Source organism: Peromyscus maniculatus, chromosome 12 (assembly GCF_049852395.1).
Source record: "Peromyscus maniculatus bairdii isolate BWxNUB_F1_BW_parent chromosome 12, HU_Pman_BW_mat_3.1, whole genome shotgun sequence".
NCBI classification, from domain to species: domain Eukaryota; kingdom Metazoa; phylum Chordata; class Mammalia; order Rodentia; family Cricetidae; genus Peromyscus; species Peromyscus maniculatus.
The window spans coordinates 16,078,691-16,098,137 of record NC_134863.1 but is presented as its reverse complement, the minus strand read 5'-3'; the positions used below and the strand labels follow the sequence as shown (position 1 = coordinate 16,098,137).

Here is a 19,447-nt window from a genome sequence, read left to right as displayed (position 1 = left end):
TGAAAATCCAACCTTTAAATCACAGCTCTGTCTTCTCAGGGATCCCCATCCAAGAGCTCACCAAGAGTCACCTCATAATGAGAAAGACTACTGCCATCCATGATGAGTGCTCCAGGGTTAGGAGGCCCGCATCAAGACCAGAGTCAAAGAGAAAATGGTATGAGACAAAAGCTGTCCCTCTGTGCTGTCACTTTCCGCACGGTTTAGTCTATAAGAACTTTAGAACTATCAGTCAGCATCATGGGGTGCTCGCTCTCTCTATCCCCTTCCTGTCTCCCTTTCACCCTCTTCTTGTCCCTCTTCCTTAATCACAAATAACTCTGTAATTTCACAATATTATACTAGTCCAAATGACAACAGTGAAATCCTTTTGGATCTTTTCAAATGCATTATTATTGAAAAAAGTCATTAAATACTGTTACAGTAGCATATTAATATATCCAACAAAAATGTATCCATGTAACATAAATGTCATCTGCAACCCTAATAAACTCTGTGTATGAAGAAAAGACTGACTCATTAATAAGAATGAAGATGTGCATTTTAGTCCTGATTCTGTCCGGAGAATAAAACACTAATCCTAAATCCACACTTGACTCTCATCTTCTAGAAGACATACTCCAGCATGAACTCAGAGTGGCTCCAACTAGGAGTCTACACGACAACCACCATGACCAAGACAGTCACTAGATGGGCCTGGTTAGCGGAAGGATAAAGTAGTTACTTATATTTTCTGTTTACCTGTGTCATATCCTTTTGGTACATCTAATCCTTTGATAAACTGCCAGGATAGTAAAAGGAAAGGACAATAAACATAGAATTTAGGAAATAAAATGAAGAATTAAATGGAATTGTGCTTGCTGGCTGCTGTCATCACTGACAACTGCTTTATTATGTACCAGAAAAAAAAAATGAAAATAGTTCCTCAGCCAGCTACTAAATAAGTCTTCTAGAACCACGGTCTTTCCTTGTGTGGACAAAAACTCCTTACCTGTAAATTATGAATTTGGCTACATGATTTAAGAGCCTAATAAGCCCTGATATTCTTTGATCATCTTGGGCTGGAGTTCACCTAGAATTCCTTTCAATTTCTCATGTCTATTCTACAATTATTCTCTAGTACACATTAGGAAATGCTTGTCAATTCTGATTCTAAACACTAAGATGTCTAATTGTATAATTTCATGAAGTGTCATGGATATGTTTGTATGTCTGTGTATGTGTGTGTCTGTGTATCCATCATGTAAATTTTGCAACAGGTGTTTTACATATATGGTTTATACAAAATATATTATGTATATATTAATCATGTAAACTTTGACAAATGTATTTTTATATTTTTTATAGTTCATATGACTTATAATATATATGATATTCACTTTGACAAATGTATTTTTATATTGATTTTTATAGTTTGTATGACTTATACATGATATTCACCATGTAAACTTTGCTAAAAATATTTTATAGGTTATATGATATATCAAACATTATATATACATGTTATCTATGTGTATGATATAAATACACATACATACATATGTATGTATGTATATATATGTGTGTATGTGTGTGTGTGTGTGTGTGTGTGTGTGTTCATGAAGTAAACTTCACTAAAGGTATTACATCTAAATCCACTGTAGCCAGAAATACTGTTGCTCTCCCTAATAAAACTTTCCTCTTTACACTGAAAGTCTTAGGCAGTGAGACTAGTTCTAGGCCCTAAGCTCATCTGAGTTTTTGAAATCTGCCCTCCTCCTTTGGAGCCCGCACACATTATACTGCCGTTCGCAATAATCTACTCTTCAAACAAGATGATCACTTTCATCACTACTGTAACTTCTCAAATTAGGTGGTCCTCCCCAGAACAGATGCAGCCAAGAACAGCTTCAGCACATGGTGAGGCACACAGCAATATAAAGAGCATAGTGAGGTCCTTCTCCGATTGCTGTAGATGACCTCTCTGTCTCTCTGCCCTAAAAGATTAGGAATTCTCCAGAGCAGGGACATAGTCACACACACCTTGATATCTTCAATAAACGGAGTTCAGCCACATTGCCGAAGAGACACAAAGATAGAGTTAAGCAGAACTAACATTGGGCAACTTTAAGAGGGGAGATGCTCCTTTCAAAAGAAGAAGGAAAAAAAATGGTTTTGTAAAATGTGTCAAGAGCACAGGCACTTTCAAAGTCATTATGTGAATGTGCTCTCTGGGACCTCTTCCTGCACAGGCATTATACATGATGCATCATTTTCAGCAGATCATGAGTCAAAGTAGCCATATGAAGGTGATTCAGACACAAACTAGGAAAACGCAATGAGCGCTTGAAGTGAGGGACCAGAGACCTAGTAACCTACTTGAGGTGGTCAGGTGACTCACTAGGTTTTGAATTTGAAATTTGGTTTGCCTCAAAAATAGACAACATCAAAGTTAGATATGAAAGTCTATTCTTCGAGAACATTTCAGGTGCCTTTTAGCAGCAACATAACACGGTCTAGAGCAGACATCATCTGCTCTTGGCACATATTTTGATATTTAAGTGTGTGATTATTGTTCTCACAGCATATAATTATGTTAGCCAATAAATACTAACGTATCTACTTCAGTTCCACGGGAGTAAAGATAATTCTGGAGGAGCGAGAGCTAATTAACTCTTGCTTTCCTAAATTAGAATAATTGAAAAGAATAGACTAGACCAAGCTTTGATTTGAGAATGGAACAGACACACTGAAAGTAGACTTCAATCTAATTATGAAATTATTTAACTTAGAGGTCATCCTAATTATTATTTTAACCTCATGAATGTTTTGCTTTCTTTTTTTATGGGAAAGTGATTCCTAAGGAACAATGTCACTTGTGTGACTTATTTCATGAGATTTTCCAGTAGTAAAACAATTAAAAATAAATAAAAACCAAAGTCTTAATCTGGTTTTAGAACAGAGAGTGAAGCAAAAGTCTAAGCTCTGTGTCCAGCTGTATTCACACAGAAGTCACAAACATAAGTCATTCACCGCCAATCTCTTGACTGCTCTGTCCATAAAACATGTGCACTACCTGGGCCTCAGAGAGCAAGACGGCTCAAGAGAAAAGCCATGTGTACGTGCTTCACAATCAGTAAACTGCTGTCCACATTGTCAGTGATAATGAGTTTGTGTGTACAGGAAGGCTATTCAGACAGTAAGACCACAGCTGAATGACCAATCAAAATGCACTGGTTTTTATGGGAGGCATGTGTGGACACAGAACTAAAGGAGAAATATCACATCAAGGAGAAAGTGCCCAGCAGAGTCTTTCCCACACAGCAGCATCTTTGGAGCTTCTTTGTCTCATCATGTTTTGATGGGGCATTTCTCTCTCCTCTCTCTCTGTCTCTGTCTCTGTCTCTGTCTCTGTCTCTCTCTCTCTCTCTCTCTCTCTCTCTCTCTCTTTTGACTCACACGTTCTTTGCATACATATTGTGACTTCTGGTGTTGTGTTTTTATGGGACTCTCGTGTGTATGAGTGTGTGCGTTTCTACATCTAGATGTGCTTCTTGTGCTTTATCTTTGTTTGTTTTGTTCTATCCCAGTTTGTTTGCTTTTGTTTTGTCTTAATTCTATTATTATCCTTTAGATGCCTCTTGGATTTCTAAGGAGGGAGAGAGAGAGAAAGGGCATGGATTCAGATGGGAGGAAAAGCGGAAAGACTCTCAGGGGAGTTAGGGGATAGTAAATTGTAATCACAATATTATTAGAAAAAAATTTCAATAGAAGAAAACTGGAGGGGGAAATAAGAAGTCTCCAGGGGTAAAAACAGGCTAAACAAAAACCCTGCTTAAAATGAGTGCATAGAAGCATTTTGCAGAAGGTAGCTGGGTCTACTGGCAGGGAATGGATTTGCTATCCTGAGAAATTAGGTATATGGTATTATTTCTCTGATTGGTTGGAATTATAAAATTAGTTAAGGTCAGGAGACAATGTAAGCATCATTTCTAGAAGGTGGTTCCGTCTTTCCCCCTGTACCTTCTGAGTTGGCCTTGTTTTCAGCATTTCTGTTCAGAACACATTTTAGCTTTCCCCTGTTTGAGATCCTTCAAGAACTTTCTTCTACTCTCTATAACTGACAAGCTAAAATCTCAGTTTAGCATCCAAACTCATCCAGGACCTTGAAGTCAAGGCAGGCCATTGGTGGACTGGCTTCCCATACATCGTCTCATATGCTTGCAGGCCCCACCCTGGCCCGGGTCTGCACTGATACTGATCTACCGAGTCTCTCGCTGAATTCACGAGCCTTTGGGGAAGACTGTTCAGACTCTGCCACCTTCTTAAAAACCTATCGCTGTCGCCCTGTGCCCCTGCCAGAGCAGCTGCAGTCTATCTCACACAGTGCCAGGAGCTCCTAGTCAACAACTACCAAGGCCTTTGACGCTGCTCCCCAAAACACATTTTCCTTTTCCTCCCGATTCCCCACAAGAGCCGCCATGCCTGCTGGGTGGAGACCCAGCAATGACTAAGAAATGAAGTCCACGCGCACGGTGGAAAACGGCGAAGCCAACCCAGACACATCTTTTGTCTGTCTTGCCTTTTGTCCCCAATACAACTGCCAATCTCATTCTATGAGTAGGGAAGGTGGTAGGGACGTGTCTAACACGGACACTTCAATCTTCGATGAAGATGAGCAGGGAGTGATTAGACAACAGAGAAGCCGGACTGCTCTGGAATCTGTTAAAGGGTCAGGGACCATACAATGGCCCCTGTTCACCAACAAGAGCAGGGCACACAGTGCTGTGTGTACTGACAATTAGAAATGTAAAAGCACGTTAGTGTTGAACCACGCTATGACAAAAGGTCCTACCTAACTCTGGCATCTGGAATCCTGTTAACTTGGCTTCTGAGAACACAGAGCCCTGCAACGTATTTGACCCTTTCAATACTTATCCAAGTGGAGGGTGCTCTCCAGTGATAGAATGTCAGTTCCAAAAATGCAGATAATAAAAGAAAATGCAAAAAAATATCCACTTTCTGAATGGAGTAAGCAAAAATAGGAAAGGGACTTTGAACAGTGCTCCATTTACACTAAAAACACAATAACTGATTCCACTTAATTCCTCTCAGTCTAGGGAAAATCTGTCATATCCAGGCTTCTGTACCAGTATAATTCACTCACAAACTTCCAAAAGGCTAGATGTGGTAGCACACGCCTTTAATTCCAGGACTTGAGAGGCAGCTCTATGAGTTCAAAGCCAGCCTTGTTTATATAGTGAGTTCTAGGCCAGCCAAGACCTAGTCTCAGAGGGGAGGAAGGGAAAGGATAGAAAAATAGTCTTTCAGCTGGGCAGTGGTGGCACATGCCTTTAATCCCAGTGCTTAGGAGGCAGAGCCAGGCGGGTTTCTGTGAGTTCAAGGCCAGCCTGGGCTACAGAGTGAGATCCAGGACAGGTTCCAAAATTACACAGAGAAACCCTGTCTTGAAAAAACAAAAACAGAAAATAGTCTTTCACTTTAGTGTAGGAATCGACCTGTTAGGAGTCTCAAGTCCTCTATAGCATTCATCATTACTACTAACAGCAGCAACAAAGATAGATGCTTCCTCAACAGACAACATAAGGAACTGTCTTAGAAAAGACAGCCCCTCGCTAGAATCTTACACAGACATGCATGCCAAGTCATATATGTAGAGACTGCAACAATGTGTAAGTGGATATCCACAAAGACGGGTTCAGAAACCGAGCACAGCCATGAAATGGGCTGTGCTTTCCTATAACAGCCCTGTGAAGCACCACTGGGTTGTTTTTTAAGGAAGATGCCGACAATACACGTTTATAAAAGTTACCGCTGGTTATCTAGCATGAGTTGAGAGTTAATAAAGACTAACTGTTCTTAGCATGGTGGTGCATGCCTATAATGGATGCGTTTGGGAGAGGGTACCGGAAAGTTGTGACTTAGGGTACACAATGAGCTCTTGTCAGATTCGGGGGTGAGGGGCATCTTGGACCACTGGCTTTCAGGAGTTGGAGAAAAGAATGAAAGGCTCTAAGACACACTTCATTTTCCCAATAGAGTGGAGACCACAGCTGGACCAATGTGGAAAGCACTCACCTGTGGGGGCCGAGGCTTATAGGGAGAGCTGCACTCCAGATCAGCCAGGATGCTGGTCAAGGAATCGATCTCGGCATCCAGACTGGACCGCCTTTCCTCCAGGGTCTTGCCTCCAGGATTTCCCTGCTAAAAACATACACATTAAAATTCAATGAACCTCCACAGATAACAGCATGAGTTCAAATATTTCATGCTATAATCTGCTCTTTTGCACTGTTCCCATATGCCTTTTTTTTTTTTTTTTTAAGTTTTCATCAAATCTTAATAAGGTGGGCAGGAAGAAAATTATCACTTTTTGACAGATAAGAAAACAGAAAAAAAAAACTTGAAATGTTTTCTTCTAACATCATATATTTAGACACTCTGATGAAGATTTAAGTAGAAGAAATTAATGCCCCAATGCCTGCTCTATAGGACCAGAATCATGGAGGCCCTCTGCACTCAGAAATCACTGATGGTTTACTGGAGACGCAGTAGATAAGGAGGGGAAACTGTGTCCTATAAGAAAAACCAATGCTTGGTACCATGAACTGTGAAACTATTTGTTATCTGTCAGTGATAGTAGACATGTACACGTGAGAGGAGCCCAAGCAGAGCTCATAAAACATGAAGTAGAAAGAGGTCACTTAGGACTGTCTGTGGTCACAGGAAGCAGGTCACCTAGAACTGTAGCCACAGAGCTGCATAGAAGGCAGGTCACTCAGGACTGAGGCCACAGAGCTGCACAGGAGGCAGGTCACCTAGGACTGAGCATACTTGGGAAAAGCAAGCAAAAAGTTTGCCTACAGCTCAAAGCAAGGAGACAAACAAGGAGGTGTCCCTTGGGTGTAGAAGAAGAGCGAGGTATTAAACTTACAATTTTAAAGCAAACATCCTTCGTATAAAACATACACCATCAGGAACCATGCACACGAATCTGACTTCTTCCCTTTGTTGAGTCATTTCCCCACCGTGCCACTTTGCCTGGGTCTTAGAACTTATTTAAATGTGGCAAGGCAACATGACTGGAGTCTGATATACTGGTCAGCACCTACACAAAGACAGTCCGCACAAACTAAGCCCCCACAGCCCTGGGTTCACATCAGGCAAACCTCGAGGATCAGCTACACGTGTGTTGAAAGTTGGGCATCAGCTCCATAGGCCCTACACTAGAAGATCACCTTACATCCTTGTGTGTGAAACCTCTTTAACTATGGGTACCTGTCAGGAAGTTGACTACAATAGGCATCATGTGATTTTGCCACTTGGGACAAACTGCTGAGAACACTTTGTCATTTTACCCCCTCAGTCTGCACTGTTTACTTTTTAGTCATATCAAGTACCATCCAAACATTGTCTTTTAGATTCACTTGTATTCAGCCCTTCTCGTGCCCACAGTAATGCAAGATGGATGAAAGGAAAGGTGTAACTTGCTTTGGCCACACTATTTCCCCATAGTCTTGCTCAGGGTGTGAACTGTGCAAATGCTTCAGCTGGCATTAAAAAAAAAAAAAAAAGTATCAATGAATAAAGACACTGTCAATATTCCAAGGATTTTCATTCAGTACCTTTCTTGTTTTGTCAGAATCTGAGTTTCAATCTTACTCAATTTTTAAATTTTATATTATTTTATTTATTTTTAGAGTGAGGTGTATGTGTCTGTGTCTGTGTCTGTGTCTGTGTGTGCATGCGCTCTCAAGTGGGCACATGTATAGGTACCCAAAGGCCATAGCCTGCACTGGGGTTTAGAAGATAACTTTATGGAGTTCATTCTCTCCATGCGTGCTCTAGGGATAGAACCTAGGTCATGGTCATTGAATTTGCACGGCAAATACATTTACCCACTGAACCATCTCACTGGCCCATGCATGAGTAAACTACCAAGGCTGATGAATTTTTATTAGAGAAATAATACCAATGTCTCTATCACTGGGCCTTATCTTTACCCACAATGCAATACTGTGAACATCTCCAAAAAGTAAAGACAAAGATCTCTTTAACTTTGGACATGTAGGAGAACAATTCTGCACAGCCAGAGATGACACTAGATGAAAAGGCATTGCATACCACTCCACAGGAAGGCCACCGAGAACCAAGTGAATTTGGTTTTCCTGTGTATGGACCTAAAATTACCATAAGCAAAAATTTGATAGGTGCGTCCATACATACACATAGCTAGAACAGCAAAGGGGAAGGACGCCGGATCAGAGTCTTGTTAAATGCTTCCCTGAGCCATAGTTTCCTCGTCTGGAAAGTAAATAGACCATCATCTGCCCTGCCTCAACCAGAGAGCTGTTAAAGACTCAGATAAGAAAGTGGATGGGAACATACTTTGTAAATTGTAAAGTGCTATAATTACGATGATTTTCATAAATAGCATTAATTATGGCAACCAGTAACTATAAATTAATAGGCATAATATAGCTATTGTTAATTCTTCTTCTTCTTGAGGTAAGCATCACTCATTAAGTGTTCCCTTGGGGTATCAGCAAAGAGACAGGATATAATCAGGTCTTCAACTTCTATACGTTACTGTAGAACAAAATACACAGCTGCTTATAGGCTGAGTCACAGGATTCTAACCACAGAGACCTAAGTCACAGGATTAACCTGAGCCATACAACGAAAGGAGTAATTATGGAGTGCAACCAGCCCAAGCTTGTAGCCCTCCACCGGCTCCAGTCTCCTGTGCTCTCCTCCTATGATGGGACTGATCCCCATTTCCCTTTCTCAGATTAGGTTGATGTAATTGACTAAGGAGCCCCAGCCTCATTGTAGTGGCTTTTACAGGAACAACCCCCTGCTGCCCTACCAGACTTCATATAATAGCTTTGTGTCTCATTTTGAGCCTCATTATGAACAAGAAAAGGACATTTCTCCTTCCCAGATGTCTTTTTTGTATCCTGGCTCCATCCCTGGATTTCTGCCCAAGTTCCCACCAAAACTCCCTTTCTTGATACTCTCCACCACTCTCAGTACCTTTGGATTTACACACTCTTCTGCTCTTCATAAAACAGTCTTGAATCCCTCACTCTTTCAAACATGATGGCACCTTCTCACTGTGGTTCTGCCAGTCATCCAATGGTTAAAACACTTACCAGAGGCTAAAGAACAACTAGGAAGAGTCTCCTGATGCTCTGCCTGACGTTTGTTCTAGATATCGCAGGCACTCTAATAAAGAGGCCATTGTAAGGAGTTCCCACATTCTCCAGTCAAAACTAGAAAGATCCCATTGTCTGAGTCTGGCTTCCCTGAGAAACAATGCCTGTGACACAAGACTGCATGCACATTATTTGGGGAGTCAATCCTTAGGACGAATGCTGAGGGGACAGGAAGGGTTACAGCCATTCAAGAGGGTTAGAGGGAACTCATCAGCAACGTCGGCAACTCATACACCCTCTTGGGTATGGTGGTATTTTATTTGTACTGAAATGTGATTTTCATTGTATCTTAATAAATAAAGTTGCCCAGGGGTCAGAGCTATTAGAGCCATAGCAAGAGCATGGCGGCGGCGGTGGCGGCGGCGGCGGCGGCGGCGGCGGCGGTGGCGCATGCCTTTAATCCCAGCACTTGGTAGAAGAGCTAGGTAGATCTCTGTGTGTTCAGGGATACAGCCAGCATTGGAGACATATGCCTTTAGGCCTTGGAGGGCGGTACTTACAGGCAGTGACGAGGCAGTCATGTGTTTGGGTTTACAACCAATGAGAAGGCAGAACAGAAAGACTATTTAAAGACAGACACACAGGAAGCAGCTCTCTTTCGGGGAGGTAGGAGCACTGCAGGAGGTAAGATTTTAGCTCTGAGCTCTGACCTCTTGGCTTTCTCTTTTACATTGGTTCTGTGTTTCTTATTTTAATAAGACCGTTGGTTACATCTACACTTAGGACCTCATGGACTTGTTCTGAAACATGACCCTTCGATCCCCGAGCAGAAGGATGAAGAGAGAGATGTCTGCTCTCAGTCTTCTTGACCTTTCATTTTTTGCAACTGCGAGGACTTTCAACTTCCCCGTGCTTGGTCAAGAAAAAGAGATGGTGACAAAGAGGGCCCAGCACAGAAAGGGAGGGCAAAGGACCGATGCCAAGGGCCTCCCCTCCCCCCACTCCGCCCCTGCATCATAGCCATGCGGAGCCCGTCACTACAGCATTGACTAGACTACAATAATGAGACAGGAAGATAAAAGCCAGGGCTAAGGAGGGGTATCCAAACCCCATGCTCCCCACGATGGAACTGTCCACAAGATGTAATCTGCCACAAGAGCTATTGCCATTCACTCCACAAAGATAGGCACATGACTAAATCCCAACTAAAAGTGAAGAGCATTATATCATTTGGGGAAAAAAAAAAAACAACCATAATCTTCAGTGTCACTAGCAGAGTGACAAGGAGGTGACTCCACCATGGCAAGAGCATAGAAACAGAATAAGAAACAGAGGCAAACAAATGGAAACATGGGGCATGTGAGAGAAATACAGGTGAACTATACCGACAGACTGACCAAGACAGAACATGCCTTAGCCCAAATGTTGCTAACCTACTAACTAAGGGCAAAAGACGGGGGCACCAGCACTGAGAAAGGCAGAGAGGTTATATTTATTTATTCATTCCTCATACTTAACATTTTTACTAGAAATTAATTGAAATAGTTTGTAAAAATAAACAAGGAATTATATTCATATATCTATTCCCAAGAATAAATATTTCATCCCATTTGCACCCCATCTCTGCAAATTCTACTTGAGGCTGCAGCTAAAGCCTTAATAAAATGTGGTCCCAACACCTCCCTCCATAGCTGAGACCATCTCAGCCTGCAGGCTCTCCCAAAGCCCAAATTTGACAACATTCTTATCACAGCAGAGAAATTCAGCATGTTGGCAGTAACACATGCATATTCACATATGTTTCCATGTTTCAACACTGGTCCATCCTAGGAATCCTTTCATCTACTATTACTAATTTACACTCAGAAGTGAATCAAAAGCCACATGCTGGGGTGACGAATCTTTTTATTCCCCTCTACTTCTAGCACGGGCTAGCTTTGTTTGTCAGGTCAAGTTATCTTATAAAACCTGAATGAAGTGGATTTACCTGGCCCGTAGATTCAGATCTGACAAGCTGGATAGAAATTACAAGCATGATACCTGACTTTCTAACCACAGCACACCAAGAAGCTTGTCAGCTAACCCAGAAATCACATTTTGTGATCCCAACTTCGAAGACTGACTTAATTCAGGTGGTTTCCATCAGCTTTTACTACTGTAAAAGTATCCAAGTTCTTTACAAGTTAATAAATGAGGAGTGGTACTTGAAAATCTGTCAATAATAAATAAAGACAGCCACTAATCAGGGTGTGCAGAGAAGGCATATTCGGGAGAGGGATTGGCAACGATCAGAATAGAAAAGGGCAGGCAGGCTAACGAAATGGTAGACCTGAAGGCAAGGAGCACTCAGATAGCTCCTGAACAACCCCCTTCATCCATGATAAAACTCTCATAAAGAGATAGTTTGGCCTGTCTAAGATAATAGCTCCTTAACAGTGCTAAAGGGCTAAAAGATGCCCCCTCTTCCCCACACATACCCTGAAACATCGCCAAAGAAGCACCCCAAGTCTAGATGCTACTTTCTCCTTATCTAACTTCTTTTCCCCTTCTGAGAAATATCCTTTGCGGCAGCAACAGTCATTACCCAGGAATCTGGTCCACTGTCCTCAGCCTGCACAGGCACTCTTACACTGGCTTTGTCAACAGACGGAGTGACACTTAGAAAAGCTCCACAAATATCCCACTAAGTATCCCAGCAACCTTAGAAACCTGTATATTTTACTATCTATGTTTAACAGAATTAAATACCAAAGATCAGAAGGAGACCACTTCAGGCCATCCATGCAGGAAATACAAGACATGGAGTTAGAGCTGCAAATGTCTCTCTACAAAGTCCTTACACTTAGTTTTACACCAAAATGGAATGTAAACCAGGGAAGATCCTGTCCACAGCCAAGCTGAAATTGAATGAACTCATGAGGTCATAGATATAAGCACATAAAAAGGCAAGCTCCAGGGTGCTGGGAGATGGTAAATTGGTCAAGTGCTTTTCCATCTCTTAGTTAAGGTTACCATTGCTATGATGAAATACCATGAGCAAAGAAATTTGGGGAGGAAAGGATTTATTTGGCTTATACTTCTATAGCATTGTTCGTCACTGAAGGAAGTCAAGACAGGAACTCAAACAGTGCAGGAACCTGGAGGAAGAAGCTGATGCAGAGGCCATGGCTTGCTGCCCATGGCTTACTCAGCTCAGGGATAGAACCACTCACAATGGACTGGGCCCTTCCCCATCAATAACTAATTAAGATAATGCTTGACCGCCAGGTCTTATGGGATCATTTCCTCAATCAAGGTTCCCTCCTATCACATACCTCTAGTTTGTGTCAAGTTGACAAGAGATTAGCCAGCACACCCCAGAAGCATAGGGAACTGAGTTCAGATTCTTAGCACTTACATCAAAGGGGGGAATGGTGGTTAAGCACCAATCGTCCCAGGGCTGGAGTGGGGCTGGAGGCAGATACAAACAGATTCCTGGAGATAACTGGCCAGTGAGCCTAGTTGAATCAGCCACCTCTAGCCTCCGCACACATGGACGCATACTTGTATGTGCAGTCACACATGTGCATATTCTCTCTCTCTCTCTCTCTCTCTCTCTCTCTCTCTCTCTCTCTCTCTCTCTCTCTCTCTCTCTCATTTCCAAAAGAAACCCACGCTTTGATACCATCTCACTTAACATCTATTCCCGATGTAAGCCAGTTTCATTCACTTTCCGGAAATGGTGTTACATATTCAGAGTGTGCTGGCACAATGGACAAGCAAGAAGATGGCAATGGACCAAGGGAAGACCAAGGAAAGAGAAGGGGTGGAGAAGAGACACAGAGAAGGAAGGAGAAAGAAGGGAGACCAGTCCTCCCAGTGCTAATTCATCTAAAAATCTCATTGGAAGGCAGAATCCATGTGGGTAAGTGTATGAGGCAAAAGACATGAGAGAAAAATAAATCAAAAATAGGGAGAGAAGAAAAGGAATGAAATCAGACAGGGCTTCCAGGACGAAAAGACTACTGGGAAGACCGTGTATGGAGAACACTATTTAAGTCGCTTAGCTGAAGAACATGAAGACTCTGGAACCAGTGCAACAGAATCATGCCCGCAACAAGACTGTTCTTCGGGAAAGAACAAAGCGAGGTCGGACTCAAAGGGTCATGGGTGATCACCATGCACATGGACAGATCTTACAAGGAGCTTGGCCCTGTTCCCAGATGTGGCCGGTTAAAGGATAAACAGCCCCATGACGAAGCAGAGAGTGGGCATGGGTAATTACATCTTGGGACTCAGTGTTGATGTGGGAACAAACACATGAGATGAATCACATATATTTTAGGAAGTGCTCAGAGAGTTTACATTAACACTCCCAACAGGAATTCCTATTTTTATGCCCAAGGTTACCATTGATAAAAAGTGAGTATGAGACAAAATCAGAAAACCACTGATCTCACCCTAGTCAGGAATGAGTGTGATTCTGCAACGTAACTAATAGTCATGACTTAAGCAAGTACCTATCCTGTGGGTGCATTACAAATTAACGGACGGCCATGACAAGTGATGTCACCATCCAGAGGATGAAGAAATTCTGAAGGTGACAAGGGATGATGTCTTTTCAAGTCTTACTATTCTCGTCTCAAGTTAATAAGCCTTCCTCTTGTCCAGAATTCTGCCCATGGCTCCTTGCAGGCCTTGCTGACAAATGCTTTCTTGTTCACCGACTACTCAGAGTCAATGATGATCAAAGACCTACTGTGCCCTCAGCAATGGCTCAGTGCTGGGTCCGTGTTAATAAAATCAGCAAACAAAGGAATAATGAAAAGCTGAACTGCTCATTCCGCCTTGCCTGCCCACCTCTCCCCTCTTCAGACGTGAATTTTATCTGTAAGTCATATTTCACTTCAACAAAGTCTAAAGGTTTTATAACTGACTTAAGACATGCTCACTGCCACAAACTCTCCTGTCTGTGGTTCAAATTTAAGGTGAAATCTAAGTCCCACTGGATTTAAATGCGAAGGATTTAAAGACATATACTCTTTAAGGAACTCATATGCTCTTCATTTTTGGTTTTCATTTAAGAAACAGGAGAACAGTATCACAAACCCACAACAATTAATTACAGACCGGGCGAAGGGAGAGACATGCCAGTCAGAAGGCTGAGCAAGCAACAGGTCCTCAGGAACTGGTAACAGGTAATGCTTCTACCGAAGATCACACTAAGTAAGTTCTAGAAGACTGCTAATAGATGAAGGAAAGAGTCCCGGTTCCAGGGAAAGATGGTGTTGACACTCAGGCAAGAACTAAGGGAAGCTAAGCTGTCTTTGAGTGCAGAAGTATCTGAGATATCTATTAACAGGTGCTGCCCAAGCACCTCCCCTAGACTGGATAAATCTAAAGTCTTGGGTGGTAAGCATTCAGTCTCTTTCCAAATTCTTTTCTACACTAAATTTGAAATATCATGGCATAGTTTGGCAGCCTCTTGCTAACCCAAATGCTAACAGTAAGTGGAACAATTTAATTAAAACCCCACAACTCTAAGCACATGTAAGCATAATTCCTTACTAATACATTCTAATCCAATTCGTAATGATGGAAAATACTTTTCTCTAACCAACAGTTTTTGGATCTCATCCACAGCCCTCGTCGGGTTGAGCACAGCCTACTTTACTTCTCATTTGTAGAAAGGGTAAACATGTTTACGACCTCCGAGGGGTGCTGTGACTTCCCATTTATTGGTGTTTATAAATCTTGTGAGTGTTCTGAAAAATCAAGTATAAGCTGACACTCTTTGTAGCACCCTGTTGGAGCTTAATGCATATTCCATTAAAGAACAAAGACAACAATATGACAAAATCCACAAATTAGGAAGGCATTATCCTCCACCTCCTGCCACAGTGCTATTCGGAGACTGCACAGAACCTCTCATTAATGAGGGATTAATATCAACATTTCTTCTAGTAATACACATTCACATTTGCCTCCGAGGACATTCTGATTCCACAAACACAAAACCATGTCTTACCATCCACCGTGAGGAGAGTGAGACTCCTGCAAAGATCCTGTGCCCTGCTCCCCCCTCCCCCGCTAACCTCCCCCCCCCCCAACGCCTCTGCCTTCCTTCACATAGCTACTCCTTCATAAAATGCTCACTTTCTCAAAGCCCCCCCACACACACACACACCCCGGTCAATATCAGAGCCATTACTACACTTCCAGCCACAGCCTGCCTCTATAGACTCCAAGCTCTCCTACCATCGCTGCTTCTGCTCAGGGGTGCCCCACCCTTTGGAGTACACATCAGATCATCACAGGCATGAGCATGCAGCTTTTCACTGTTTTCTAGCAATCCCTAAAGCTTTAGATTAGAAAAAGTCTTCAAAGGCAATCATAACCAACCGCTGAAGAGACTAATCCATTGATCAGGACCAGGGGCAGGCACTGGGTGACACTCAGAGTAAAGGTTACCGTGACTGTTATGGAGAAGGGACAGATTTAGCATAAGAATACAGCACTCCTGGTGGCGCACGCCTTTAATCCCAGCACTTGGGAGGCAGAGGCAGGCGGATCTCTGTGAGTTTGAGGCCAGCCTGGGCTACCAAGCAAGTTCCAGGAAAGGCACAAAGCTACACAGAGAAACCCTGTCTCAAAAAACCAAAAAAAAAAAAAAAAGAATGCAGCACTATGTCCCTGTGTAACCAACCAGTTCTGAGCACCCTTTCTGAGAGGTCAACCCCCTAACTGGGCAAGCCTGCCACTGTCACTGGCCCCCTGTTCTCCCTGATGCACTGTCCCTTACAGGTTCTGTACCATATCTCACTATACTGGGTTTTATTGGCTCCAGGCTCCTGTTCTGTGTGCTTTGCTTTGACATGCACAGCTGAAGTTGAGAATCTGTGCCTATGGGGGCTGAGGTTTCACCAACAGAAAAAGGGGAAATCTGCGTGATTTTACTATTTTCACTACTAACAGAAAAAAAAAATCCCGTATTTATTTCCCCCTTTTTGAAACGGCACTAAGGAAACACACACGAGGCTGCCATGCACGGAGGCTGTACTTTCCAAACAGTAGCAAAAGACTAAAAATAGAAAACCTTGATTGGCTCAAGATGTATATGACTTCCTCTCCTGTTTCCTTTCCTTACCACCCAAAGTCAAGAGAAGTGGTACATGGTGAACCCTTCGCCAGCTCACAATAGCACCAAGCACATAAGTGTGGCACACAGTCTGTAGTCTACTCTCCAAAATTTCCGACTGTCAAATCAAGGAATCAAACATCCAGTCCATGAATATCAACTCAGCTGCTAATCTACACCCTCAGAACAAAGTGGAGACTACGGATGATATAGGAACTGTGGTACGCATTTTATGTAGGTACTAAAAAGCAAATGAAGAGGAAGATAAGAGGAAGACTATATAGCCAGAAATACAGAAACTTCTCACTGAGCTAATGGTCAACTTTCCTGGTAACTGTGTTGCCATGGGCAAGCGGTCCAGTTAAGAAATGTGGGCCTCCCATCTCCTCATCACAAGAACAACCTCCTAGAAAAGAACCAGTCAAATCTGAGAGTTTATGATTGATGATATTAAATGACTTCTACAGGACTCCTCCATACTATGTTGTAATCTGGTTTTATGAAATACAGCTGAGAGTCAGGATTAATGTACATGAACTAATTGCATTACTCCACAAAGAGGCATACATTAGATGACAGGACCATAAGGCAGGATTAACCAATTATCACAGTAGCCTAACAGATTTCATAGTAGCCTTTACAATGAGGGAGACATTGCTAGACAGAAGACCTTTCTAGGAAAATATTATTGAAATTGACATTTTACATGTGAAGCTGGGAATATGAGGGTAAAGAACTATTAGGAGCTTTTTATCATTAAGCCATGGGATATCAGGTGTGTCAAGGCAGACACAGAGAAGGAACATGGGCATTAGGCATACATGAGGAAGTGAGTGTAAAATAAAATACATTTTTTTTTTAATGAAAAGGATTACAGGCCAATCAAAAGATGAGGAGGTACCAGCCAGCATGAATGAAATATGGAAAATGAACTTGGCATTTGTTAAGAAAAGAAGCATCATATCAAGAGCAAAGTCCACACACAGAACACTAGGATATGAGTAAGGTAGGTCATGGTATGCTCTGAACAGCTAGATAAAAAAAGAAAATTAATGTGGCAGGAAGTAAACCAGCCACAGGAAGGAAATAACAATTTCATGAACATTAACTATTTAGGGATGTTCAGCTGGAATACAAAAAATAAAAAATAAAGGTGATGAGTCACTTGTAATATGGAGGAAGAATGAGCTAAAATGATGGGCAGTGAAATAAATGAACTGGAACAAATCTGAGAATCATTCTTATGCCCAAAGATCTTGCTGATGAATACAAGACAAAAACAGGATGTGTGAACAATGATCAAGGAACCCCAAGGTTTAGAGTGTGGGAGACTAGAAAATACGATGGTGGGTCAAACCAAATGTACATTTTGAAATAAGGTGATGAATAAACTTTGTGGAACATTGAGTATGAATATAAAGGTGGCTTTCCTATGAAAAGAACTGAAGGATAAATGATGAGTCCTACAGTTGTTGAAACAGCAGCAATCATAACAAGATCCAGCCATCAGATGAACGATGACTGAGTTGATTCCATCAGCATTCTCGTTTCTAATGGGAGAAGACAGAGGATGAAGGAAGAAGTCTCACTGGGCACCAAAAGGACAAACAGGAAGGAAGAAGATCCAGTCAGGGGTATGGATCAGAGGAATCAGAGGGCAGACAGCAGAAGGAAATCTGTCCTCCCCATTAGACAAACGCAGCAATGACAGTCTGTCTGATGCAACAGATCTGCAACTCTGGAGTCTATTGAAGGCTTCCAACTTCCAGGCGGAGAAGCCTTGGGTGGAAACTGTGGTTAATTTCGTTCCTTAGTACAGTCCTTCTAACCAAATCCCCACCCTGGCAAACAAGTATGCAAGTCTTCCTGGGGCCACTCTCTGTAGGAGCAGGGAAGGCAGAGAGTGCTTCCTATTCCAATTACCGAAGACCTCTGCAGTGATTCAATTGCTTCTACTCACAGAGGCAGCCGCCATATTTCCACTATGGCACTGTGTCTTTCCAGGGATGTAAGGGCAGCCACTTATGATGTCCCTGCATATTCCACTGTCTCCTGTTTTGGGGGGACACAAATTGATGTCTAGAATGTTTAAACCAAGTATACATGAATGAAACCAGACAGACATTACCCATGCTCAGGAGAGAATGGACACTCACAAGAAATATCTGACTCTTCAAGTGTTGATTGATCTAAGGTTGATTCTTGACACAATGGCAAGCAAGGGTAACACTTCCCCCCTTCACCTCCCCCCCCCAAAAAAAACAGAAGAAAAGAGAAATGCAGCAAAGTCTAGGGAAGAAGGGAACTTATTTCCAGAGGTACCAATATATTTCAGTATAAAATGTGCATTGTAGCATTTTTCAACATTAATAGAAAAAAATCACAAAACATAGTAAAAAAGGATAGACTAGTCAGAGTAAAAAATAAACCAAAGGAAATAATCTAGATAAAATACATCACAGTAAAATTATTTAGCAAAGACTGTATTTTCTTAAGGAAAAAAACTTTAAAAAGATAAACAATGAAGTTTTAAAAAGATCAAAAACAAAATGCAATTGTTGATAAGGAAAAAAAAGAAAAGACAAACTCTATTTTAAAAAAATAACGTAAGAAACAAAACACTCACTAGGCAGATCTGAGCAGATAGAAGAATGTCAGTGAGCATGAAGATTTATCATTACAGAATACTAAAAGCTAAGGAACAGAAAGAAAAGAACTGAAGAGAACTGAGCAGGGTTACAAAGGAACTTCTGGAACACTGACCACAATGAAGCAGACTAGCATATGCATTATAGAAGTCCCAGAAAGAGAAGAGAGAACGCAGTATTTGAAAATTCATGACAACAAGACTATAAGGAAGAATTATTTTGGCAAGTGAAAGGTTAAAATGTTTTCCCCCTCAAGTATAGCAAAACTGATGAATGAGCGACATAAGTTACATGTAAAAGGGCTAGGGTGGGAATATATCAAATTTCTCATCAACAACCATCAATGCAACAGAGAGTACGTGATACAGGACAGAGCTTCATGTAGTATTTAGATACGGCAAATCTGAATCTATTATCACACTTTTAGATAGGCTTTTACTCAGACGTAAGGGATTGTCCAATACTGAAAAATTGGTGGAACAGACCAGTCATCCAGCCTGATGAATCACAAATTACATGATGAG

General features: G+C 41.9%; 1 protein-coding gene across 16 annotated transcripts in view; it reads right to left on the bottom strand.

Moving 5' to 3' along the window:
* Lpp (LIM domain containing preferred translocation partner in lipoma) overlaps nucleotides 1–19,447 on the bottom strand; it is a 602,788-nt gene that overhangs the window by 297,506 nt on the left and 285,835 nt on the right. For 15 of the 16 annotated variants that reach the window (XM_076548645.1, XM_076548644.1, XM_076548640.1 and 12 more), the window contains one exon: nucleotides 6,079–6,204. In XM_076548645.1, the coding sequence (XP_076404760.1) occupies nucleotides 6,079–6,204 (126 nt within the window). The remainder of the gene's footprint in view (nucleotides 1–6,078; nucleotides 6,205–19,447) is intronic. The other variant, XM_042259107.2, reaches the window with a different exon arrangement.